General features: G+C 34.9%; 4 protein-coding genes across 4 annotated transcripts; all 4 read left to right on the top strand.

Annotated features, from left to right (window-relative positions):
* Nucleotides 1-3,757: 3,757 nt before the first annotated feature.
* On the top strand, nucleotides 3,758-6,614 carry LOC102628678 (uncharacterized). Its single transcript, XM_006489235.4, has 2 exons — nucleotides 3,758-4,049; nucleotides 4,219-6,614. Exon 2 carries the CDS (start codon nucleotides 4,219-4,221, stop codon nucleotides 6,127-6,129), a length of 1,911 nt encoding a protein of 636 aa, XP_006489298.1. The 5' UTR covers nucleotides 3,758-4,049; the 3' UTR covers nucleotides 6,130-6,614.
* A 1,984-nt stretch (nucleotides 6,615-8,598) lies between these two features.
* On the top strand, nucleotides 8,599-14,226 carry LOC102628951 (uncharacterized). Its single transcript, XM_006489236.3, has 9 exons — nucleotides 8,599-8,999; nucleotides 9,490-9,551; nucleotides 9,695-9,749; nucleotides 11,043-11,141; nucleotides 11,408-11,494; nucleotides 12,077-12,193; nucleotides 12,910-13,002; nucleotides 13,225-13,255; nucleotides 13,867-14,226. Exons 1-9 carry the CDS (start codon nucleotides 8,904-8,906, stop codon nucleotides 14,049-14,051), a joined length of 825 nt encoding a protein of 274 aa, XP_006489299.1. The 5' UTR covers nucleotides 8,599-8,903; the 3' UTR covers nucleotides 14,052-14,226.
* A 196-nt stretch (nucleotides 14,227-14,422) lies between these two features.
* LOC102608471 (hypothetical protein) lies at nucleotides 14,423-16,181 on the top strand. Its single transcript, XM_006489514.4, has one exon. The coding sequence runs from the start codon at nucleotides 15,465-15,467 to the stop codon at nucleotides 15,972-15,974; it is 510 nt and encodes a 169-aa protein (XP_006489577.1). The 5' UTR covers nucleotides 14,423-15,464; the 3' UTR covers nucleotides 15,975-16,181.
* Nucleotides 16,182-17,743: 1,562 nt separating this feature from the next.
* LOC102629229 (probable E3 ubiquitin-protein ligase LUL4) lies at nucleotides 17,744-22,112 on the top strand. Its single transcript, XM_006489237.4, has 3 exons — nucleotides 17,744-18,458; nucleotides 20,523-21,033; nucleotides 21,791-22,112. Exons 1-3 carry the CDS (start codon nucleotides 17,926-17,928, stop codon nucleotides 21,902-21,904), a joined length of 1,158 nt encoding a protein of 385 aa, XP_006489300.1. The 5' UTR covers nucleotides 17,744-17,925; the 3' UTR covers nucleotides 21,905-22,112.
* The last annotated feature ends 3,147 nt before the right edge of the window (nucleotides 22,113-25,259 follow it).

The raw sequence follows: 25,259 nt of genomic DNA, 5'->3' as shown, positions 1-25,259 counted from the left end.
ATAAATAATAATAATTAATTATTGTTATGATTTAATTTCATTATTATTATATTAATGTTATTTAAAATATATTATTTTAATTAATTTCATTATTATTATTAAATAATGAAGGACCTACTTGCGAATTATACAAACTTCAATTTTTTTAAAAAAAAAAAATTGGTTACGAGAAGAATTAATGCTTTTGGTCCAAAAAAAATTGGTTACGAGAAGAATTAATGCTCTTGGTAGATATAATTTAAATTTCTAATTGTAAACAAAAATTGTAATACCCAAAATATTTATAAAAAAAGTTCAACCATGGATAATTAATGACTTGGGCCGGTTTCTTTTGGATCAACTTGAGAATAGCCCTAGTCTGCTTCTTAAAAAAGGGCATAAACGCTAAAGCTAAGATTGATTCTATTTCCACCCCTTAGAAACACTTATAAAACCCTCTTTGTTTATTTTAATTACAAAGGTATCCCTGCACATTTATTTTTGAGAATTCCCGAGCCATTCGCTCTCTTCTCACGGAGTCACGGTAGCACAATAAATCTTAATTTCCTCTCTATATGACCTTAATTTTCTCTCCTTATAAATTTCTCGACAAATTTTTTTATTTTTATTTTTATGTGTCCTATAATATAAATTATTTGAGCACTTTTTCATACCTTGTTTCAAATCATTTTCCTTCATTTTCATTTCTCAACCAAATCTCATAAGATCTTGACTTTGTCTCTTTTAAAGAGAATTTAACATTCACCCTTTAACCAAACTTTTTTAAAATTAATATACTTTCTTGCGTGAATTGTTATAATTTTATTGCAGTTTGGATTGTTTCCTATAATCTAAGAAGCACTATGCTCTCGATTCTCTTCCCTTTCCAGAAACTTAAAGTTTCAAATGTATATATGTTTCAATGTGCCTCTTTTTTTTTTTGGGTGGGGGGTTCATATGTTTGTATCAAGATTTCTTACCCTAATGTACCTAAATAACTATGATTTTTTTTCATGAAAATAAACATGAAATAGTTTAGCTATACGGTCTCATATTCATACCGAATGTTTTTCAGTCGGTTAACACTGAACTTTTTTTTTTTCCTCCTTAGTTCACATTGGATTAAAGGGTTAACGTGGAAATTAAAAATTAGTTGGTAGCTCGTTAGGTGGAGTTGGTAACTTCGAATAATGGGTTCATTTTCTCATCACTTGAGAAACCAAATCCTATTTTTTTTTATTCTTTGATTAATTTTACTTAAACTTGGCTTTGATGCATATCAAAACCTGTCCAACTTACTCCACCATAACCGAAGACTGAGTGTGCACTCAACCCACGGACTTGGTGCGTAATCGCTTTGTTACCGAAACTTAACAAATTGAAGACTTACTTTGGATTACCATTACAATATATTTTTATGAGATCAGAATTCTCCTATTTGATTTTTTTCCCTGAGCAAAAGAAAAATGGTGCTCAGTGATGAATGGATAAGAATAGAGAAATAAATTAAATATTAATTATTTAATATACTTAAAAGCATGCTGGCCGTAATTATTAAAATTTTACAAGAGGTCAAATCATGTATAACTCTAATTCATTTCTATAACGTATAAATATAAGATACTATTAATATAATATAATATCTATTTATAATACTCTTTGATCCCGCGATGGAGGTTCAACTCATTTCATACATGTATTGTGGAAATTAGTTTTCTTTAAATTATTTAACAGTAGATTTAATTATTTTTTACTCAGATATTCATAACTTTCTTATCACATTTTTTACCTTAGATATTGTAATGAAATTAAAAAATAAAAATATATATTATATTCGTTCACTCTATTGTTGTGTTGTCTTCTCCATATCCATTTTCTTGCCACCTTCTTTAATGGAAAAATTAATGGAGCATTATGGTCCACCGTTTCACTAAAAAGAAAAAAAGTCTCTCTCTCTCTTTCTCTCTCTTCGTTTACATTATACAACTCATGAATTTTTCTTAATATGTGTGGTGCTGAGACATCAAGAGGGATTATGATTCTCTCCTAATCTGATCATGTGCTGAGCAAATAACTCAATTACTGATTGGTTATTAATAAATAAATAAAAGTTAAATCTTACTCATACACTACCACTAAAAAACACATGACAAAATATCATTAAAAACTCAGTAATACTCAGATCATGAGAGTATCATATTCCTCAAATAAGACCAGGCTGGTTTACTGTGCTTAAGTTTGTGCATTCACATGAATGCTACTGAAAGCTCTATCTCTATGAGAAATATGTCAATGGGGCTTTACTTTAGCTGTATTGCCCATATTTGCCTTAATCTGAAAGCAACCCACAACTAAAACAATTAAATCGATAATTATTTAATCATTCCAGAACATCAAACCTTTTACTTTTAATTGCCAGGTTTTGAGTTTTTGATGATTCATATTTTTCCTGCTTAACTTCAAATTAACTTATCATTCAAAATCTAGCGATTCAGAAAGGCACGTACGTTTGTTTGTTGTGTGAAGACATTTTGCAGAGTTGAAATGAAAATCATTAGTGAATAGAATAATAGAACATAACATTAGTAATAATAGCCAACGAAAGCTGCCAATTATGTTTTACCAATCATACCGTTATTGCAAGAACGTAAAAACTTGGCCTTCATTAGCCCACACCTAACGCATTATCGATTGATTTTTTTTTTCCCCTAAACATTTGGAGTCCATGAAAATTAGTTTTGTGATTTTAGCTACTCTCTGGGCAAACTTAAAAATACCCAAATCATCTAACTGTATAATAATAATAATAATAATAATAATAATAAAAGGTCCATTCAAAGGCCAAACGCACGCTAAAATACCCAAGTCATTAGTCATATAGACAACAAAAGGAAATAAGATTTTCTACTGAAAATGAAGCCTAAATCCAATTACAAAGAAAATGATAGATGGATGCTTTTAGTTGAATTCACGTTGACAACAAAACTGGCCCTTCGTTTTCCTACATTATTATTCATAGAATAGAAATCTAATTTAGTGGCATGCAGTCAGTGTCATATGTACAATCATACATCATAATTTATGTGACTATGCGCACTAAATTATAGTCACATAAATTATGTCTGAAAAAAAAATTAAAAACTGAGTATCGCCAACGAAATCAATTATTTATTAATTATTTTAACCACCGAAATAACGAGGGCAAAGCCTTCTTATTCTGTGTGCTTTCACAAGATGTCCGGAACAAAACATCTCATGTGATTCCCAAGCGACCAAGCGTGTGTCCCGAACCACCGGGCACAAAACAATTTGTTGATATTACGCAAAATGACATTATTGCCCTCCACCCCACTCGCCGACTGTTCGTTGTTTATCAATAGCCTTTTGTCGGTGCCGATTCAGAACGTCACAGCATTTTCGTTACGGTCCAGGGTATTATTGTCAATACACAATGCTTGTTCTTGTCCTCCTGGGCCCTGGCTTTTACGTTTGTTAATAGGATTCTCTCCTTCTTTCCCTCGGTCTCTATTCCCCTCTCCCATAGGAAATAGCTACAAGAAATTTTTATTTTTTATTTTTAAATTTAAGTGAATTTAGTTAATTTTAGAAGTACTTTAATGAATCTGGATTGGATCCGAGAATATTTACGACGGCAAATACGAAAATAGTTAATCAAATATGTTAAACAAATTAACACAAAATTTAAAGTCTATCAATCCGTAATCAATGAGAATTAAAAGGTCCGTATATAAACGCGGGGGAAAGCATCTTATTTTGCAGTCCATAAATTTCGGAAATACTTTAAATCCCACCATAATACAACTAACTGAGAAGATGGCTCCTTTTTAACTGTCTTCCCACAGCAATCAATTCGTCAATCTCTGCGCTCTCTCCTTTTTGACAGCTCAAAGCCGAACTTCAATTCATACATACCCACACAAAAAGATAAAAGAAGCCGGGAAAACAAAAAGTAATCTTTGTTTTTGTTGTTTCTCATATCATAACACCTCTCTCAAAGACTCAAAAACGCCAAGAACTGGAGCAAAATTGTATAGTACCGCAGTAACTCAGTAAGTATTATTATTATATAGATTTTCTCGAGAAAACAAACACTTGGGCAGTATAAAATTTTCCTGGGAATGTGTTTTGTCGTCAAAGTTTTTCTTTTTCTCGTAAAAACAAGTCTAAACTTTTTTTTTTTTTTGTCTTTTTGTTTTGTTTGGTTTGGTTGGTTTACAGATGCCGGAGAAAGTGGCGCTGTCATCGTCACCAAAGAAGTGGGTTCTTTCGGGTCCCATGCATCAATGGCGATTTGGTGTACTAACAGCTCTGGTGTTTATGGGGGTGGTGGTTGTGTGGAGCATCGATGGCTGCACTATTGGTAACTTTGTTCAAGTTTGGAATCTGAAGCAAGATCATTTTGTACCTGTTAGAGCCAATGCCACTGTTGATGTAGCGCAAATCCAGTTAAATCTTACTGTAAACACCAGCAATGTTCAAGATTTACCGACCCAAAAGGAAAAGCCTCAACTAAATGATGTAAAAAACTTCACTTCCAATGATTCGCCCAGTTTGAATCTGACTCACTTGAACCAAACGAGTGTGGCGAGTTCTATTTCCAAGAATTCAAGCAAGGTAGCTCAACAGAATCCACTGCAGCAAAAGCCTAGTGGGGCTTTGCCAAATCGGAGTGAGAGTCCAGTTTTAGAAAGTTTGAAGTGGGTTTCAGTTGATTTGGAGCCTAACTTGAGTACAAATCTGCTGGCGCGTTGGTTGGCTCCGGGTGGGGAGCCTTGTAGAGATTCGAGGACGGTGGAGATTGCAATTCATGGCCTTGATGGAGGGAAACTGATGGAGTTGTCGGCTGGAGACATTCATGAATTTCACTTTCAAGCATTGGGTGAGTCTGGGAATCCTAGATGTGTTGGCGGGGATTACTTTGAGACTGATCTCTCGGGGGAGTCATGGAAATCTCGCCCCGTAGTCAAAGATTTTGGCAATGGTACTTACTTGCTTTCGCTGCAGGTTCATCCTGATTTCGTTGGTGATTATAATCTAACCGTGATTTTGCTCTTTAGACATTTTGAGGGTCTCAAGTTTTCACCAGTTAGGTTTGTTTATGATAGGGAATTAAGGCATATACCGATTAGGTTCTTTAGAAGTAAAGCTCAGTTGCCTGAGATAAAAGTTTGTCAAAAATCTGATTTTAATAGAGATATTTGGTCTGGAAGGTGGACAAGACATGGAAAGAATGATGATTGTCAAATTAGCGCTGACGGTAGGTATAGGTGCCTGGCTCGGGATTTTCCATGTCGAAATCCTTGGTGTTATGGTTCATTGGGGTCGATAGAGAGTAATGGTTGGGTATACTCTAGCCACTGTTCGTTTAGGATGTTTTCAGCTGATTCTGCATGGAATTGTTTGAAAAATAGGTGGATTTTCTTCTGGGGTGATTCGAATCATGTTGACACGATAAGAAACATGCTCAATTTTGTCTTGGATTTGCCTGATATAAAAGCTGTTCCTAGGAGATTTGATCTTAATTTTTCAAACCCCAAAGACCCTTCTCAATCAGTTCGAATCACAAGCATTTTCAATGGTCACTGGAATGACACGCTAAATTATCAAGGGTTGGATTCTTTGAAAGATGAAGGGTTTAGGAATTTGGTAAAGAAATACTTCTCGGAGGATACAGTTCCAGACACAGTGATCATGAACTCTGGCTTGCATGATGGCGTTCACTTTTCTAACATAAGAGCATTCATTAAATCAGCCAATTCTGCTGCTTCATTTTGGAAAGAAGTTATGGAGTCAATAAGACGGAGGGGATTGGTGGTGCCGCAGATTTTCTACCGGACCACGGTGGCAACTGGTGGGTATGCACGATCACTGGCGTTTAATCCTAGTAAGATGGAGGCATTTAATGGGGTGTTATTAGACAAGTTGAGGCAGGCTGGGGTGGTTTCCGGTGTGATTGATAATTTTGATATGACTTTTCCATGGCATTTTGATAACCGCTGTAATGATGGTGTACATTATGGCAGAGCTCCATTGAAGATGAAGTGGAGGGACGGTCAAATCGGCCACCAGTATTTTGTAGACCTCATGTTAGTTCATGTGCTGCTCAATGCCCTATGTGCACAATCGTAGCATTTGAATCCGATGTAACTGAGACATTTAGGAGGTTTTCATGGAGTAGCACCTGGATTGCTGCATTTTATGACACGCTACAGAATTTCTGGAAACTCTAGCCATTGCTATAGAGTAGGCATGGTTTCCAGTTGTAAGGCGTGGAGAGACAACTTACCTGGTGTGCAATGTGCTGGAGACAAATTTGTGAGGCAGTTAGCTCCATATACATTTTGATTCTTATTCACTGCTAGACTAGGATTGGCATTCATTATTTGTTTATAGATTTGTTACCATGTATGGTTTTTGATTCATTAAGTTCTTATGCTTGTAGATTATGAAAGATCCTTGAAGTACAAATATGTCAGTGAATATTGTTTATATCAAGTAGTATATCCATTGCATATATGTGGAGAAGGACTGAAATCTGTACTGCATTTAACTATGTGATGTTGTACTTTTATAAATTGTATTTTAAATAATTTTTTGGGTTGTTAAGTGCTGTAGTTCTGCTGTTAATTGTATGGAATCTTAAAATCTTAGCGCACAGCTATGATTTCACAAGAACAAGAAGCATATGTCTCTTAGAATATTCTGAACTTTGTTGTTTCATGCTTGTGATGCATCCTCAATATTCTCCGTAGCATTGGGAAAATCGCGAGCGTAATTCCAATTAGCATCTGTGTCTCAATTACGAAAGCCTTCTTAACGGAGTGTTCAATGAGCCTAAACTTATTTTGTACACCACATTTCAGTATTATATTTGCCGAATCATTAGATACATATTAAGTTGTTGGGGAGAACTCGCTGCTTCTCAGCGGCAGCAGTAAAAATGTTCAGAATTTAATAGCTCTAGATGGATTATTTATTACACTGGCAACTTTTATAACTGTTTACGGCTTGTTATTGATGAGGCAAATTGTGTGTTGATATGGTGCATTCTTGTTCCTTTTACATTCTTATTGGGTTGGACTAAGTCTATTACACCGCAGCCTTGATGTATTGACCCGTTTTTAAATCTAAACAAGATGAAATCTACCCTCGTTCAGAAAAGATCCCTCATGGGCTTAGTGTATTTCACGTTAAAATGTGAGGAGTTTAATTTTTGGCATCCCAGGCATTGGTAGAGAGAGTACCTTTAGGCTTTAGCACCAAAGAAAGCAGCGTCAAAAGATGGACATCATATAAATTTGGTGCGGAAATGGCTGTTTTTACGCCTTTTTTAAAAAAGTTTCTTCTTTAATTCCCTTCCCCTTTTTGGTAGAAGTGAAAGTCTCTACTTTTCAACAGGAACGTAATGAAAGTCGTTAGTAGTAAATGGCCACTATGAATTAGCTTGACATAGTTGTTCACAAATTTGATTAAGCTTTGCACCACCTAAAGCAGCATGGCTACATAGCTCCGACAGTCCCACACTAACCTAACTGTTTCTTGAACCCAAACCTGATCCATGCAATTGTAGTTTTCTAGAGTTATAATTTTCTTTAGAAAAAAAAAATATGTGTGTGTCTATTACATTTATATTACAAGGGTCTAACAGGAGCTTAAAATCATATAACTATAATTATAATAAATCAGAAATTTATATTTTATAAATGCGAGATTGACCATACACTTAGAAAAAATATATATAAGGAAGAGTGAGTTTCCATGAAACTTAAATTGTTACCGTTCAAGATAAATGAAAGAGTGCTTTACTTACACATATGCGGTGATTAAGAGATGAATTTTACTACAGGGGTATCTTAGAAGCATAGTTAAGTTATTTTTATGAGTTAATTCTTTGTAGATAAGAGTCTCAAAAGAATTTGTATCAATTGATTTTGACACTTCGAAAAGTTAAATATATTTATCCTAGCGTATATCTTTCAAAAAATACAATGATCTTTTTTTTACTCTTTAAAGAGTTGTTGTACTCATTAAGGCTTCGTGACAAGCAATGATTTCGAAGGATGACTTGGAAGTAACGGCAATTACTCTTCCTTAGAAAATGCCATAAAAGTGAAGTGCAAAAATTTTAAGCTATTTCTCACAGGTTGCAGTGTTACACGTAGGTACAAAATTACAAATATTTGTTGTACATGCATGTAAGATACACTCTCTTCACATGAATAGTGTGTGGGTTCCACACATATACTATTTATGTGAGGGAAATGTATCTTACATGCATGTAAGATAGAGATTGCCTTTTATTTGTTTCCTCTGCTTTCACTGCCCAGGATTAAATAGATGCTAACTTGGGCCCATCATTAGCAGAAAGTGGGCCAAACAAAAAGCCCAAATTACCAGTGTTAGGCTCATGAGAAGAACGGGTGAACTCAAATAACATTGGGGTGTATTACATAAATGGGAGCCATCAATTAAATGTTAACAACTCTGCATACATAAATTAGCAAGTCAATGAAGTGAAAAATCTATTATAATGAGGGATGAAAACGTAAATTCAACTAATAATTTGCTTCTAATAAAGTAACGAAAGGTCATCTCGCACGCTACTGAAACAAAACTGGTTCTGCTCTTTTAACCAAAACACACTGCGAGCATCACACACGTTTTGTTTGTTGGATTGATGGGATAAAATCACAGAACAATAAAAAGAAAAATAAAATAAAATAAAATAAAATAACCAGTTGCAGTTTCAGTTGTTGTTGGAGCGGTGGCGCGTAAAAGAGTGTTTTGTGAGTTAAAATCTGGCAAATTTAGGGGGATTGAGAGCTCGCTTGTCGTTGAAGCAAGCAAACTCCGACTTTGGTGACGACGACGAAGAGTGCAGGCCTTGGCGTCGGAGATTATCCATGGCCTTCACCTGGGGCTCTGCTCTTCGGATCACGCTTTTGATTCTCCTCGTTGCCGCTGTCGTCACCGCCTGCTTCACCCTCCCTGTCGAGAAGGTTTCGTTTTTTAATCTTTTTTTTCTTGGCGGTTTTATTTGGTTACTTTTGATTGGGTTTTTGGTGATTTTTTATTATTTGGTTTTTGGGTTTTCATTCAAATTCATTTGCTTTTTTGTTTCCATTTGATTAATGGATCGGTGATTATTTTTAGTGTTTAGTGACAACAGATCAGTTGTAGGGGATTTAGGGTTTTGGATTTAGGTTTCAGGGATGCATTTTGACATTACATGTAATTTCTTTAATTAAACCCTCTATTCATGAGAATTGTAATGCTAGATTCTCCCTTCAAATTGCAGATTGTGACTATGTGTTGCCATTTTTTAATGGTTTATTGCATTAGTTCTATGAGTTTCTTGGCTGCAATAAAAGGGTTCTGAACTGGATCTTGAACCTGAAGCATTTCGATGCCTTGAGTTTTCTGCCTGCTAAGTGTATTTTTTGAGCAGCCTCCAGGCTTTTTTGTTGAAGAAAGTGCTGTGTCTTGCAGATATTGAAGGACTTTTTAACATGGGTTGATCAAGACCTTGGACCTTGGGGTCCACTTGTGTTGTGAGTTAATTGCAACTCTTCCGTGTTCAATGATTTACTTGTTTACTTAAATGTCCTTTTTTCTTTTCCCCTTATTCTTATTTCTGATATGACTTAATGCTGAGATGTTTTGACTTAGTAAGATTTTCTATGGTTATATGCAGGGCTGTTGCATACATCCCTCTGACAATTTTAGCAGTTCCAGCATCAGTGCTTACCGTAAGCAATAATCTCTTCTGTTAATTTAGCTAGCCTTACTACCTATCCTTAGTTACTCAACACACAACGCTAATGCAAATGTGTATGGCACTTAAGTTAATGTGTTTATCTTATATAGGATGAAAAAAATCCTCTGATCATTTTTTGAAGTGACCTATACTTGAGTATGATGTGGGACGTTATTTTAGGATTCTAGAATTTAATTATTTTAGGTCTTTGATATTTTCTACTTTAATTAGGGTCAGTGTCTTAGTCTTTTATTTCTATTACAATTGTTATTTAGTTTCTCTTTTTAAGTTAACTTAGGGAAGTAGTTTACTCTATCATAAATAGAGGGGTCTTGTTATTATTTTCATAAATTCAACCTTTGCTTAGTAAAAAACCCAACTCTTTTACCATTTCCTTTGGGATTATCTGTCAAAATCTCCCTTTTAAAGTCGTTTAGATTATAACGTCATCTAATATCGGTTGACGCGTTATTTAAAAAAAATCTTGTTGAGTCATTTGGGTTAGAACGAGATCTAATCATGTTTCGATTAGAGTATAACCTAATCACATTGGTTTGGTATGGTACTATAATGATATCTAGTGTTTTTCTACCGTATCAATTCGCGTTTGCTATGCCACTCCATCAAAATATGCATGGTTCTATCAGGTGTTAGAAATGAACCTAAATTATGTTTCGAGAAGAACTATGTCATGTCCACATTAATATATCAAAGGGAATTGGCATGTATAATATGTTTTCACTTTTCTGAAATGAAAATGTTCTATCTGCCACAAAATTTTATTGTTTAATGTCGATAAATAAACAATCTAGTAACCAAGGAACCATGGGCATTCTCTTCAAAGGCATTTGAAAAAGTAAATAACAGTTAAAACCTTTCAGCTAAGCTTTCTCCAAGGTTTTAATTCCTTGAAAAAGTTATAATTTTCTTTTCCCCAAATTAAATATTTTATTCGTACTTGGATGTAATTATGATCTTTGTAATGTACTATTCTGTTTCTTGGATTGGCCTAACTACTTTCTTTGTGTCTGGGTCATACAAATTATTGTGAAAATTTAGATCTTATGAACTTCTTCTTGTGAAGGGATCACTAGCCTTTCAACCATTTAGGCCTTGGTATTTGAGTCATAAACCTCTGTTTTAGAGGAAATGATGCTGCATGATTGCAGCTATTGCAGAAACTTGAGCAGCAATTTTATGTCCTGCTCCTCAGTTCTTGAATAATGTAGATACCTTTATAATATATAAATGCAACCTTATGTGGTACTTGGAATCCTCCTTTCAGCTTGGTGGTGGTTATCTTTTTGGGTTACCTGTGGGCTTCGTTGCTGATTCTATTGGAGCAACTATTGGTGCAGGGGCTGCATTTCTTCTTGGCCGAACTGTGAGTTTATGAATTCTTATGATGTTATATGCATCACAAATTCACAATTTTGCACTTCTAGATTGATATACATGTTGACAACGAAATCTATATTTACTGGTTCTCTAATCATTATTTACTGATGATAGTGATAGATTGTTGCCTAATCAGTCTATAGCACATTTGTTTTCCTTCAACATCTTTTTTTTTTTGGAGAGCTTGAGTTGTGTATTTGATATTGATTATGATTTGTATTTAATGTATCTTATTCGTGAATACTTTTCCAGATTGGTAAACCATTTGTTATTTCTAAGTTAAAGGATTATCCGCAATTCCGTTCTGTTGCCCTTGCTATCCGGAGATCTGGTTTTAAGGTTTGTGTGCTTTTTATTGGATATCTGGAACTAAATCTATGCTTGTGATCTATTTTATTATCAGAGTTTTGCTATTTTAATTATTATGTTGCCTATTTTTCACAAGTAGCTTATATTCACAGGAAGGCAAGTAGGTTTAGAAGGCAAGCAGGTTTAGTGGAATTATATATATCTCATTACTATTTAGTGTCGTAGTGAATCCTAACCTTAAATTAGAATGGATACAAGTAATATCCTTAGTGTTACTAATTAGATATTGAAATAATGATATGGACAAGATTTAAATCAATGGTAAAAATAGTGAATATCTGGAACTTTGGTGTCTCTTTCTATAAATTCTGCACCTGAAGTGCTGGACTCAGAGCTAGAATCACAATCTAAATGTCAATGTAATGGCTGTTTGAAAGGGTTTGTCTATATAGTCCTGCTGTAACTAAGAAAGGCTTTCTCTACACAGTCCTGCTGTGACTAAGATTCCGCCTTTTACTATTAGACAGTTAACAGTTATGCAGTAATTTTTATTCTTTATATGTGTGTGAACTGCTGGATATTTAACCTGCACTTTCTTAACTTGGTTAACAGATAGTTTTGCTGCTTCGGCTTGTTCCCTTGCTCCCATTTAACATGTTGAATTACCTCTTGTCCGTGACCCCTGTTCCACTCTTGGAGTACATGCTAGCTTCCTGGATTGGAATGATGGTATCTTCTTCCTTATAGTATTTACTCTTTAGTTATATCGAATGATGTGATGTGTTAAACAATACTTTAATTTATCACAAATTTTGGATGTAAATTTGGCTGCTAATTATTTTTCATCTCTTTATCTAATATGCAGTGTGTAAAATCTTTGTTCTTGCTTTTGTGTGTGTTATTGGGCATCATATGCTAGAGTTCAGCTTGCTAATGTTGGCATGATCCAGGTGCATGGCATTTTGTTAGCATTTTAGTGGACCTTGGACGGAACCCTAACCCTTTATTTCCGAATTATTGAACCCTAACCAGTTGGTATTATAAGGTGTATGAAAATAATTTGCAATCTAGATTTTGGTGGATATATGGGTTGATTCAGTTCTGTAGCCATCTATTTTTTAATGCCTTTATCAAGTAATGTTGAAGACATTGAAAAAAAAAAAAGCTCAATTACCTTTCTCTTTACTATCTATATATGGTGGTGCACAGCAGAGGTGAAATTTCAGGCTTTTCTCTAATCTTCATAATAGTTAATTACAAGATTTATTTGAATTTTAAGGAACAAGTGCTTTCTGCTTATTGCCTTGAAGATATGTGTACATGGATGTGTTTCTTCCTCTGTTTGCATGTGCTTGCTACTTTGCTTGCTTAAGAGTTTTTTTTTTTTGTTCTCCTTATTTGTTCAGATTTCAGCTGAGTAACGTCTATTGTGGTTTCTGTTACAGCCAATAACTCTTGCATTAGTATATGTTGGAACGACTCTCAAGGATCTTTCTGATGTGACACATGGATGGAATGAGTTCTCAAAAACTCGTTGGGTAAGTCTTTTCAGCCTTATACTTTTTCAGGTTTACTAACAGATTTTCAGATTTTGATTATATTGGCTCCTTCCCTGCTGTGCAATAGTTTTCTTTTTGATAGTCCAATTGTGCCAGAGTGGTTCATTATTTTATTTTTCATGAATCAAGGATATGTTGATGCTTGTTTTATCTTGCCATCTTATGTTCTGATTTATATGTATTATCCATTGCTCGGTGCAGGCTTTTCTCATCTTTGGCCTTGTGGTATCTGGTAAGTTGAAATAACCTGCAGACATGCTAAAGAGACCTTTTTTGGGCTTTTTACGCTTTCACTTGCCAAAGTCATCTGCTACAAATAAAAATTATTCTCCTAAGTTTGATCCTTTATTCAGTTGGAGGAAATAATATGAAATAAATGCACACGTTAAGTTGGATATGATTTGATATATTTTTCCTAAGGCGAACATACTAGATGAGCGAAAAATTATGAATCTTTCTATTACTGATAGTGTTTTTCTTCCATTTATGAAGGAAACCGTATTCAGTTTTAGTACTTTGACATTTGAGGTTGACTTTTGGCTATAACATACTAACTGCAAGATAAAAAGGAAGAGATGAGAACATAAATAAATAAGTTTATTCTGAAGCATAGTTCTCTGTAGTTTCAGAGCTTTCAGCCTCTCTTACCATCGATCTTGCCTGCTTAAAACTCTCTGTTTGTAGGTGAAGAGTTGGAATTTAAAATGAACTGCATTAGATTATATACGGCTATTGACTCTCAAAATATTCAGAAAAAAGAAATGTAAATAGAGGAAAATAATCTCAAATTGTGTTTAAGCAATTTTTCTTGTCTAAAATAGTCTATTTTCTGGATATGTGCAGTAATTTTAATGGTTTGTGTCACCAAAGTCGCCAAAGCTGCTTTGGACAAAGCTTTGGCCGAAAATGAGGATATAGATGCCATTCTGGGCTCACCAGAGTTGCCAATTATGGCTGAACAACCAGTGGATCTCAACCAACCTCTCATAATCAAGATAGAAGGCAATGATGACAGTCATGAAAAATAGATCTTATATTTGTTTGTAAATTCTTTCACCTTTTTTGCAAGTTACATTCTGCTTAATGCTTTAAACATTTGGCAATTGCCCTTTGTGATCTGTACAGTTGCATTACTCCCAAATGTAGTTTTGGTCCTTTTGGACAGTAGATGATTGATTAAACAACTGAGGATATTTTGTTTAAGTGTAGGCTATTCAATTAGAAAATCAATAAAGTATACAATCAATGAGTTTTTTCTTCACAATTGCATCTTGCTTTAGATTTATATCATAGGAAGCAATACAAACTGTAATATTACTAGCAATACGTAATAATCTCATTACCTTCATCCCCTGCTCTCTACTCTCTTTTTGCTTGGAATATCTCATTTCCTGGTTGGATGGAGCTCTTTGTATTGTGAATGGAGTGTTTTCCGGATTTATCTTAATCCTCATTACTCATTTCACATTCCGCCCTGCTGGTTGATGCGAATACTAAGCATATTCAAAATTTAATCTTTCAACAAATAGAAGACTGTAAATGGAGAAATAATATTGAGGTTCTTCCGGTTAGTGGCATCTTTCTCAATTCATTTAACTGTCTTTCACTTCCCTTTGAAAATTGTAAAAATGAAGGACGACACCAGAGTTTTATTTGCTGCTGAAAATAATGCGGTTGTTAGATATGAGCTGATAGTGTGGGTCCTGCGGAGGTTGGTGATAGACTAACAGTTAAATTGGCAGAAAATCTATAGCACTTTGGTGAATACTGAGTTCCATTGCCGATGCCACAGCTGTGATTGAAAGTATTGAATGTTATGTGTTTTCAGAACATCACTTATAAAGACATTGCTCTGGTCTTCAATTTGATCCAAATGATTCCAATTGACCTCATTTTGAGCAACGGAAAATGCGGCCATGACCCACCAATCAGAATGAGATGGTGCGGTCCAAAATGATGTGCACTTTGGCACTTTGTTAAAGTTGCAGCTAGATTTCTGGGGAGAAAAAGGTTATGGTTCGAAACTTGTATAAAAATAATTCCAATGATGAAAGGTGAAGCAAAATCATCTCATCCTTCATCATGAATCTTTGAATAGATTTTGGGGACTATTGGTATCCTTTTTCCTTCCCAATCAAACTTGGGAAAAGCCATTTGCTGGCATTTCATTAATTTATGTTGCTACTTTGTGTTGAAATTTGGGGGGTGCTGGGGACCATACCAACTCTTTAGTAATTCTATGGTGCTACTCTTTGTATTAGTTTTATGTGTTCTCATTCATTACGATTGCAGAAACCATAAATCTTTTTGATTGAGCACAACCTGATGATAACAGCCATTGATTAAGTATAAAAGCTATAGAGACTCGAAGGCATTGCTGAGTGTCTATAAATGCTTTAACTAAAGCTAAATTGGTGAAATGATCTTTTATTTGTAAAAGAATGCCTGTGCTTTCAAAGTTGAAGGTAATTAAAAGCATCGAGTCCTGCACGGGAAAAATACCAGGATTTGGCATTTTTCCTTTTGGTGGCTGCTTTGATGGATGTCGTGATCATACTCAGGCATCGGGATTCGGGACAAGAATCTGGAACCTGAGTGACAGGCCCGTGGAGTTGCAGGTAAGGGTGGGATCAATACTAAAGAAAGTGCACACTCTGAAGCCGGGCTCCTCAAAGAGGCTGAAATGCAAGAGCATATACAAGGCTTACATGCCTGGTAGAAACGGCAATAATAGCACTAATGGAGGCATGAAGAGCTTGCTATACTACTATGATGAGACTTGCCACCCGTACATCTGGATACACGACACTGGCAGCGACACGTTGAGGATGGTGAAGCAACAATATCTTAGTCTTGACGACCTCAGAGACTGTTCGGAGATCAGAGTTTTCCGGGATCATCAGCGAGGCTGCATATCAGTCCGCAAGAAATCTAGGCCAGATTTTTGCTGAAACTCTTTTACTTATGTGTAAGATGTTGGTGGTGGAATTGATGGTTGTTTCTTTTTTTGGGGTTCTTTCACCTTTGAGTCTTGGTTCTTGCTTCCCTATTTCTTATCATCTGAATTGCCAGCATTCAGTTGCTTTTGTTTTGTGATCATGCAATGTGTAAAAGATTATAGGGAATGACGTTAATACAGCTGTTATGGGATTTGTTGTTCTCGGCTGTCATTTGGATATAATTTGTATGCTATAAGCTGCTGCATTTGACTAACATTGACTATGTTTTCTGAGAATTAGAGGAAAATTTAAAAAAAAAAAAAAATTCTCCGCAAAATGATATATATAGCTACAAAACGATAAAAAAAATTACGAACTCCAAGTAGTTTGTAATCTTTTGTTATTTTTGTAACAAGCTGACTGGTTAAATTCGCATTTTACAAATATAAGAAATTCCAGAGTAGAGAAAGGACTGAGAATCACGTGTTGCAAAATTATTTTTGTGCCCCCCCCCCCCCCAAAAAAAAAAAAAAGAAGAAGAAGACGACATTTTGTCCATATGAGTCAACATTATTACATTATCCCTTCTGTTTTAAGTATCTTGAATGGCGCCATTCTTATGCTTGTCTTCAGTTAACAATTAGTGCTCCAATTCTGCTGACCACTGAGGGTTTTGCTGCTATGCTCACATTTCAACCATCTTTAAAGTTAAAATTATGAACTGGGTTGTTTGGATGGGAAGAAAACATGATAAAAGCTGGGTGCAATGATTAAAATAAATAAATGGATAAACGACCCCTAAAATGATTTGTAAATGAAGTATTGATAGCTAAATTGAGACGATGATACAGTTGAAAGTATAATAAACTATTCTTTTCTCTTTTACCTTAAAATTATCAAATCTGCTTATGAGGTTGATATTCAAATTGGTTCAAGAGATCATTAGAACTTATACTTAGTCGTATTTTAGGAGCATTGCCCCTTTTGTATTAGTTCTTACTATATATATATATATATTTCAAGTCAAATGGTTGACCAACCAATTTGATCCTCTAAAATTTATTATTAAAAAAAAAACTATTAGAAGAATGCCATTCACACTAATACAAGAGTTATATGTATCATATGTTATGTGTGTTGTGCTGCTAAAATCTATTGACTTTAATTAGATGAGTAAAGAGTGGATTTAGTTCAACTAGTTTCTACAATTTGTGTCGTTTTATATTATAATTTTTAGGTTTTATTTTACTCCGATCATCTATTTTTATTGAGGAGTATAACAACAAATAGATGTTTTGTCTTTGTATTGAGCACTAATATTTTAACATCATCTAAATACCTTTAGGCCATAAAATAGGATAATGATCGTTCTATAATAATATCGTTATGTTTGATTTTGATTAAACAATAATTTGAGTATCGGAGTGTCTTTTTTCAAGTACTCACCCTTCTGAAATCAAGATCAATGATTGTAAGAACTCTGTCTAAGTATAAATAGTGATTTTTAGAGGATAAAGACCTCCCAAAAACACTGTAACACACAAAATAAGTTCCTACTGTAGTGCTATAATTTCTTTCGTTTTAATGTTTTATTGATGGTCAAATATATTATTTTGATTGGTAACTTAGCTGAGACCCTCGGCGTAAGTCGCTGTACGTACAATTATCGTGTTTCCAGATTAGTGCACGCGCCGTAATAAAAAATGTCAATGGAGAAACAAGGGAAAGCGATTTAAAAAAACACGAAAAAAAAAGAAACTTCTGAAGCGCGTGTAATAGTCTTCCAGAGTTTTTTTCTTCTTTTTAAAAGTCGTGTCTTAATCAACACGAAGAACAAATTTTACCAATTCCTCATTCAACAACTACTACTGTAACGAAACAAAAATCATCACAAAAACACGACTAATTCTTTAAACAAATCGTCAATCTTCTTTTTTTTTCTTTTCTATTTCATGAAAAAATAATGGGAATTTCATGGAGCAACAGAAGAAGAAACAACCACCACCACCATCAGTTCTTGGCTCCGCCGCCACCGCCTCCTCCTCCGCCACTTCCACCGTACCAAGAACCCACTTTGTACGCCGCAACAAACCCACCTCCGCCACCTGCCCCACATCCTTATCATCCGCCCCACGCGCCGTACCCTGTACCCCCACCACAACCGCCGCCGCAGGCACCCGTAAACCCTTACTATTATCACTCACATGGGTACAATTCGTGCGGTTATCCGAATCCCATGATGGGAAGGTTCAGTTATCAGTTTCAGTACCAGCCTCCTTATTATGCCAACCAGGCTCAATCTCAGGCTCACGGCTGGCCCGCTGCTGCTAGGCAGTCTCAAGTGAGCCCCCCGCCGCCGTATGTTGATCATCAGAGTGCTAAGAAGGTGAGGAACGATGTGAATGTGCATAAGCACACGTTGAAGATTGAAGTTGATGAGGAAAACCCGGATCATGTGCTTGTGTCTTTTGTTTTTGATGCCCTGTTCGATGGGAGGTTAGTGATTTCTTTCTTTCTTTCTTTTGCCTACAACTTTGTTTTTTCAAATTTATTTTTCGGTTTTGTATTTGTTTTTATTTGATTTTATTCAGTGGGTATGGTTAGATTTAGTGTTTTGGATTCTTTTTTAGCTGAGTCTTTCTCTTGGTTTGGCTGATCAGAAGATGTAAGAAAGAAGTGAAATTGTGATCTTATGACGAACTAATAACAAAAAAGGTTACAATTTCTTAGTTTTCATTGAATTGTCGATCATCTGCGTTCAGAATTCTTCTTTTTCCTCTACGTAAGCATAGAGAAGAAAAGCTAACTACTGTGGAAGGATTACTCTAAAGGCATGGAACTGGGCAGAATGAGCTGTAGTAGAGATGAAGTTGGCCAGGGGATTATGATAACCATTTTCACAATTTTTGTGGAAAAATAATAATAATAATAATAAAATGCTTACGCACAATGCTACAATGTAGCATTCTCGTGTATGGTATTTGACAATGATTCAGGGTTATGGTTGACACTATATACTTAGATTTGATTCTTCGATGATACATTGATTAATGATGCCCATAGAACAAATGTTTCCTTTTACTTTATATTGCCTTGCCTCTTTGTGGTCATGTGTGCAAGTAGCACAGATGATAAGTATGCTAAATAGAGAAAATTGATAATACATAGATTTGGAGAAATATGAACTGGAATCGAGTTGAAGAGACTCTTCTTGCGGTAATTTCTCATACTTTTAAAACTGCATGGTCGGAATTCATATTAGTGTGTAATTCAGCCCTTGGCAGTTTTTCACCCTTATCCTATTTAGGAAGTGTAATATCTAAACAAGAGAAGCGAGGTTTAAGAAAGAGGTATGACATTTGGGATGCATTTTGTGATCTTTTGTCATAGTCACCAGCAGAACAACTTTTCATTGCTGGCCTTTAGTTTGTTAGCTGCTCTCATGTTGCCTAGGGCACGGGGACCTTTCTGATACATCAAAATCTACAGTTATGTGGTCAAGCCTATGATAGTTGGATGTTATGATTTCACTTATGCCTTACTTTTCTTATCTCCTTTTATGTTATGTTCTCTGTCTCCCCAGGAGTTTAAGGGGATCATCTTTGTTCCCAACATTGGTAGTCCGCCTAGTCTCTCTGCTGGTCCAGTTTTTCAGGAATAGTTTGCCTAATTAAATTCATTGCTGCAAAAAAAAAGGGGGGGGGGGGGGGGGGGGGGGGGGGTAATCCCTAATTAAATTTGAAGTGTACAGTAACTATTGATGTACGATGTTTCTGGATTATTATATTGACTTGCTTTATGGAAAACAATGAATTATGCTGTCTAGGCCTCAACTTGACATGGACTCATGTTAAGTATCTTTTTTTTTTTCTTTTTTTAAACAAAGACTCATATTAAATACTTATTTAGTCCTCAAGTGTCCTGAGAGACCATATTTCAGTACTTTTATGGATAAATTTTAATGGCCTTTGTCTTAATTTCTCTCGCACTCTACATTATCTTTCCTTGTGGTATATTTAAATTTTTTTATATTTCTAGTGCTTTAACAGTTAGTTTCTAAACTAACTGAATATTTTGAAGGCAAATCATAATTTAACAAAATGGTCTGAAATCAGAATTTTGATGATGACTTTGCAAATCAGAATAAGTGGTCTCATGCATTGACTGACTCTCTAATCATCTTGCAATGACTGTTATAGTTTGAGCCATGCTTCAGAGTTCCCATAGCTGGACATAGGATCTTGGCTTGGCTTTAATAAATTCAAGCCATGCTAGACTTGCCTCTCCAAGTGATTAATTTATTCCTCCTTCGGAGTTCCCATAGCTGGACATAGAATCTTGGCTTGGCTTTAATAAATTCAAATACCAGAAAACTCTTTTGAACTCAGTTGGAACTCAAAAGCAGTCAATTATATGGTTGCATAGATTACACTAAGAACAGAAGTCATAGATGAAAAGATGTCATAGATGAAATATAATCTTTTATTTCCTAAAAACCATTGATTATATCGTGAAATACTTTTACATAAGTTTCTCTTTATTTTCTTTTCTTATCTGCAGCATCACTGTTTTCTACTTTGCCAAGGAAGAGCTCAACTGTAAGTTTGTTCCACTGTTTCCTGAAGCTTATATGCCGGCAAAAATTCCCTTTACGAAAGGATTGGGTCAGAAGTTTCGTCAGCCTTCAGGAACAGGCATCGACTTAGGCTTCTATGAGTTGGACAGTCTCTCAAAACCATCACCGGGAGAAGATATATTTCCTCTTGTAATATCTGCTGAAACACATCAGCCATCATCTTCAAATGATGGACATCTTGATGATCCTGTGTCAAATACATCTGCTCATATGCAGATAACTCAAGCAGTTCTGGAGAAGAATAATGATGACTTATTCCAAGTAAAGGTAATAAGGCAGATATTGTGGGTTGATGGCGTGCGTTATGAGCTACGTGAGTTATATGGAATAGGAAACTCAGCAGCAGAAGGCTTTGAGGACAGTGACCCAGGCAAGGAATGTGTGATTTGCATGAGTGAACCTAAGGATACAGCTGTACTACCGTGCCGACACATGGTAAGGTTCCACCTGATAATCTTTAGCAATATTGCTGTCAACTGCTCAAGTTTTAAACAGTAGAGAAAATAACCTCTGTTAAACAATAGTAATCAGGCAGGCCTATGCAAAGAGCACATATGTTAGAAAATAACCTCTGTTAAACAATAGTAATCAGGCAGGCCTATGCAAAGAGCACATATGTTAGAAAATAACCTCTGTTAAACAATAGTAATCAGGCAGGCCTATGCAAAGAGCACATATGTTAGATGGTTTAGAACCAGACAGATGGGCTTGAATCTTCTGATAATTTTGCCCTGGGTTCTGAGTTTGGTTCTTTTTTTCCTGTTCTTTTGGTTCTGTTTCAGATCAGTTATAAATCTAGCTGATAAATATTTAAGGGTAGAAAGTCATTATGCTTGCATGCATGTGTGTATTCAAGGGTAGAAAGTCATTATGCTTGCATGCATGTGTGTATATGTATGTTGTCACACACCCTCTTAACATTTGCTATCACATTCAAAAGGAGGAAATATAGCAAGAAAATTCCAGTGATTTTAATAATATTGAGTTCAACATAGCATGAGGATTTGTTGTAGTAATACAACAAACATTTACAACATTTTTTGGGCTCTTTGTTAGTGTGTAAGCTTCTCATGGAATACCTGTCTCTGCTAAGGTGCTTGCAAGTCAAAATAATGTCTTCCATATTTTGCCTGTGTTTGCCTTTAAAACCCATGCATTTCTAACTCAAGCTATTTATGTTGCATCTTTTCAGTGTATGTGTGGTGAGTGTGCAAAAGAATTGAGGCTTCAATCGAATAAGTGCCCCATATGCCGTCAACCCATTGAGGAACTTATAGAGATCAAGATAAATAATGGTGATCAGTGACGAATTCTTGTGTCCACATAAAGTTTGGTTGTATGGTATGACTATGGAATTCTTTACCTCTGTGATTCGTCTCTGCAGGCTCTCATTATATATCTTAATTGTTTGGTGTATATTTCAATCACATAAATCAGTTGTTTAATCATCATGTGACACCCTACAAAGCTATTCATGTCAAATCTAATGCTGCAAGGATGAAATTTTACAATAATTGTGCAAGTGTGAACCCAACAGGTAAGTTTACTAACTCTGAATATGAACCTTTAGCCAGCTTCTACATTTTCAGCTCGCAAGCATTTGTTCATTTCTTTTAAGGAAAGTAAGGTTTTAAGCCACTGATTTCAACCATGTAAAGCTTGTATAAGTTGGAGCAGCCCTCTTTTTGTTAAAATAATATAGTCCAATGAGATGGAGGAATAATCTTTTACCTCCTTTTGCCAAATGATATTTGAAGCTTTTGACAACTATGCAATATCAAAACAAATTGTTGATATCTTAGCTTTGATTTATCTCCGGACCCTTTTGGGCTGGTCCTTTGCTAAATTATCAGTTCATCATTTGTATTACATGTTGATCAGTTGATTAAGCATTAACATTCATTAAAGCGGAATATATATTGAGGCTACTGGAGTCTAGACTTGATGAACATTCTAGGTTTACAGAAGCACTTTTTCCCTTTGGGTTTACAGCCAAAAAGAGAGGCAGTGAGAGAGAATATTTGCCTTAGAAGTTAGCATTAAGTGGGACAAACTGAGAATCTCCAAAGCTTGGATGGACCTTGATAGAATGTTATCTTAGAACAAGTGGGGACACGAAAGCTGGGCTGTAATACTAAATCATATTTTGGATCTTATTGAATATCTTTCCCTACATGGCCTCTTAGATATGCTTCCTATTACTTTGCCATAAGTATTTCAAAAGCTATTTCTTGCAAGTTGCTATAATTATCTACCATACAGCTCATTAAGATAAAAATTTTGGTGCTACAGAATTCGTTGCACCTTGATTCTACAATAATCCAGTATTTGAGGTACACTCTAACTACATCATATACCAGTACTATTAGTAAGGATGATGTTGATGGATCAGCCTAGGCCATTGATTTTACTAGGCCATATTTGTTGCAAGTGCAATTTGTAAAGATTTTACTTTTAAGTGGTTTTGTCTTTAACCCATCATGCATTTGTTCACCATCTTAAAAAACATACAGAAGTGTCAACTGATTGTGAAATCTACAGGGACTGTCTGGGCAGTTCCCTGAAATTTGATTAATTATGGCTGCAGGCTTGCACATGGAATGTACTCAGATGCACGCAATTATTTATGCTTAATGTGGTGGCTTCTATAAGTGAAACCGTCATTAATCTTCTGCTACAATTCTTGTAATCTTGTATTATAATATCTTCCCCTGTTTTCTTTCTAGCTTCCTTGGGTAAAAGATTAAACCATATTAAAGTAATGTGGGGTGCCGGTTATTATTAATTGGAGAATAATCATTTTCATACGACACGTTTAAACCCAACAATTTTTTTTAACAAAGAAAAGAAAACTCCTTTTGGGCTCCAAACAAAGAAAGAAAGCAAGGAAGAAAGAAGTAGCTTTTTTATCAGAAGTTGCTTCTGCACTCGCACACCGACGAACACCCCTGAGAATTTGACAAGACAGTGAAACATGCTGCCCTACTTGGGCTGTTTCTCTAGCTGGCATAATTAAGCATTTTGCTAGGAGCCTGTGGATGATATCTAAGAATTGCTGTTACACAGATTTTATTTATCTGTCTTTGGAAGCATGCTGAGGGCCGGCTCTCCTCCAAGCTCTTGCTCGAGTTTGATATTTACCATAAAAAAATTTATAAAGACTAGTATTAATTTGCGCAACACTGTTGTTTCAAAATCATTTCCAATGGAGAAGAAATGATTTCTAGAATATTACTGAATAATCCACTCACAAGTCGCTGCAAGTTAGCGGGGTTGTTATGGTTCAAGCAAATAAAATGAATCTTTAAATTTTGAGTAAGTACTCGTTTAAATCTTATGTTTTAATTTAAGCGTCCCTTTAATCTTTAAATTTGGGGGAAAAAAAAAACTCAAGTCACTCCTGCTGCTATTAAATATGTTATATTTTATTTTTACTTTTTCTTTTGATTTATAATAATATCCTTCTAATAATATTCTTAAAGATATTAATGAAAATTTAAAAAAGAAGTTGATAATCAAATTAGGCTTAAAAGTAAAAAAAAAATTCTACCCAGATTTTTTTATTATTATTTTATTTTTAAGATTAATTTGGTAAATTATTTTTTTTGTAAAATGATTATTAGTAAGATTGTTTCGAGAATATTAAACATTGCTTTCAAGTTGGTTGATATAAATTTATTTATCAATAATTATTAGTAAGGTTGTTGTATGGGCACAAAAAATACTAGATTTTTATACTGATATTTATTGGTTAGTTAATTAGTTTATTAATAATAATTATTAGTTAATTTACTAGATTTAATTTTTTTAAAATAAATTAATTAATATCAAGAATATTGTTGAAAGAATACTTTTGTAAAAATTAAGACAAAATAAGGATAAGAATGTAACAGATTTAACTGCAAAGATTTTTTAAAATACCTTTTAAAATATAAGAATTAAACAAACATTTAAATAAAAATATAATGATTAACCGAATATATGCCACCCTTAAATTTTTATGCCAAAATTATTTCATTCTCATAAACGAAAGGAAGGGCGTTGGATTCCTTGTGAGTCCTACATGAGAAAGAAAACAAACCCTTTTCCTGAGCAGTCAAAACTTTTGAAAGATCTATATCTCCATTATTCTTTACCATAATACACTAAAAATCACGAGGTACAAGAAGGAAATTTGTAGAGGCCATGTGAGGATGAAGCTAAAGATCATAATCCAAGGCCCCATCTTGCTGTATTTTCTTGCCTTATCAATCACTATCGCTGGACCCTGTGGTGCTCATGCGATGCCATGAACTTAAATGCATTGCTTCTTCACGTATTCCATTTAAGAACTATCGAAACAAAAATAAGTATGCAACATCAACAGCCAAAACTCGTTATGCTCCAAACAACTTTAGCCAACTTGGCTATATTGAGTCCTCATATTCGATCCTTTTAGTGAGTTATTTGTAGTCTCATACGTCATAGGGTTAGAGTACTCGATTGACCTCCCAGTTTAGGACATGGTCAGGGGGACTTGTAGTTCAGGTCGGTATGGGATTCTAGTTATTAAAAAAAAAAAAAAATCAACTAAGTCAACTTCTTAACACATTAAGTTCTAGTACTTGCACAGTTTGTTCATGCCCATTCACAAATACTACGTCGCTAGTAGGCTTAGAATA

This window comes from Citrus sinensis, chromosome 1 (assembly GCF_022201045.2).
Source record: "Citrus sinensis cultivar Valencia sweet orange chromosome 1, DVS_A1.0, whole genome shotgun sequence".
NCBI classification, from domain to species: Eukaryota; Viridiplantae; Streptophyta; class Magnoliopsida; order Sapindales; family Rutaceae; genus Citrus; species Citrus sinensis.
The sequence above is the reverse complement of the archived record's forward strand: the minus strand, read 5'-3'. Positions and strand labels throughout refer to the sequence as shown.

Excerpts from the sequence above, each read along its gene's own strand:
- LOC102628678 (XM_006489235.4), top strand. The coding sequence starts at position 4,219 with ATGCCGGAGAAAGTGGCGCTGTCATCGTCACCAAAGAAGTGGGTTCTT.
- LOC102628951 (XM_006489236.3), top strand. The coding sequence starts at position 8,904 with ATGGCCTTCACCTGGGGCTCTGCTCTTCGGATCACGCTTTTGATTCTC. Across the intron at positions 11,142-11,407 it reads CATTTCTTCTTGGCCGAACT|ATTGGTAAACCATTTGTTAT; the intron begins GTGAGTTTATGA and ends ATACTTTTCCAG. Across the intron at positions 13,256-13,866 it reads CTTTGGCCTTGTGGTATCTG|TAATTTTAATGGTTTGTGTC; the intron begins GTAAGTTGAAAT and ends GGATATGTGCAG.
- LOC102608471 (XM_006489514.4), top strand. The coding sequence starts at position 15,465 with ATGCCTGTGCTTTCAAAGTTGAAGGTAATTAAAAGCATCGAGTCCTGC.
- LOC102629229 (XM_006489237.4), top strand. The coding sequence starts at position 17,926 with ATGGGAATTTCATGGAGCAACAGAAGAAGAAACAACCACCACCACCAT. Across the intron at positions 18,459-20,522 it reads GATGCCCTGTTCGATGGGAG|CATCACTGTTTTCTACTTTG; the intron begins GTTAGTGATTTC and ends TCTTATCTGCAG. Across the intron at positions 21,034-21,790 it reads TACTACCGTGCCGACACATG|TGTATGTGTGGTGAGTGTGC; the intron begins GTAAGGTTCCAC and ends GCATCTTTTCAG.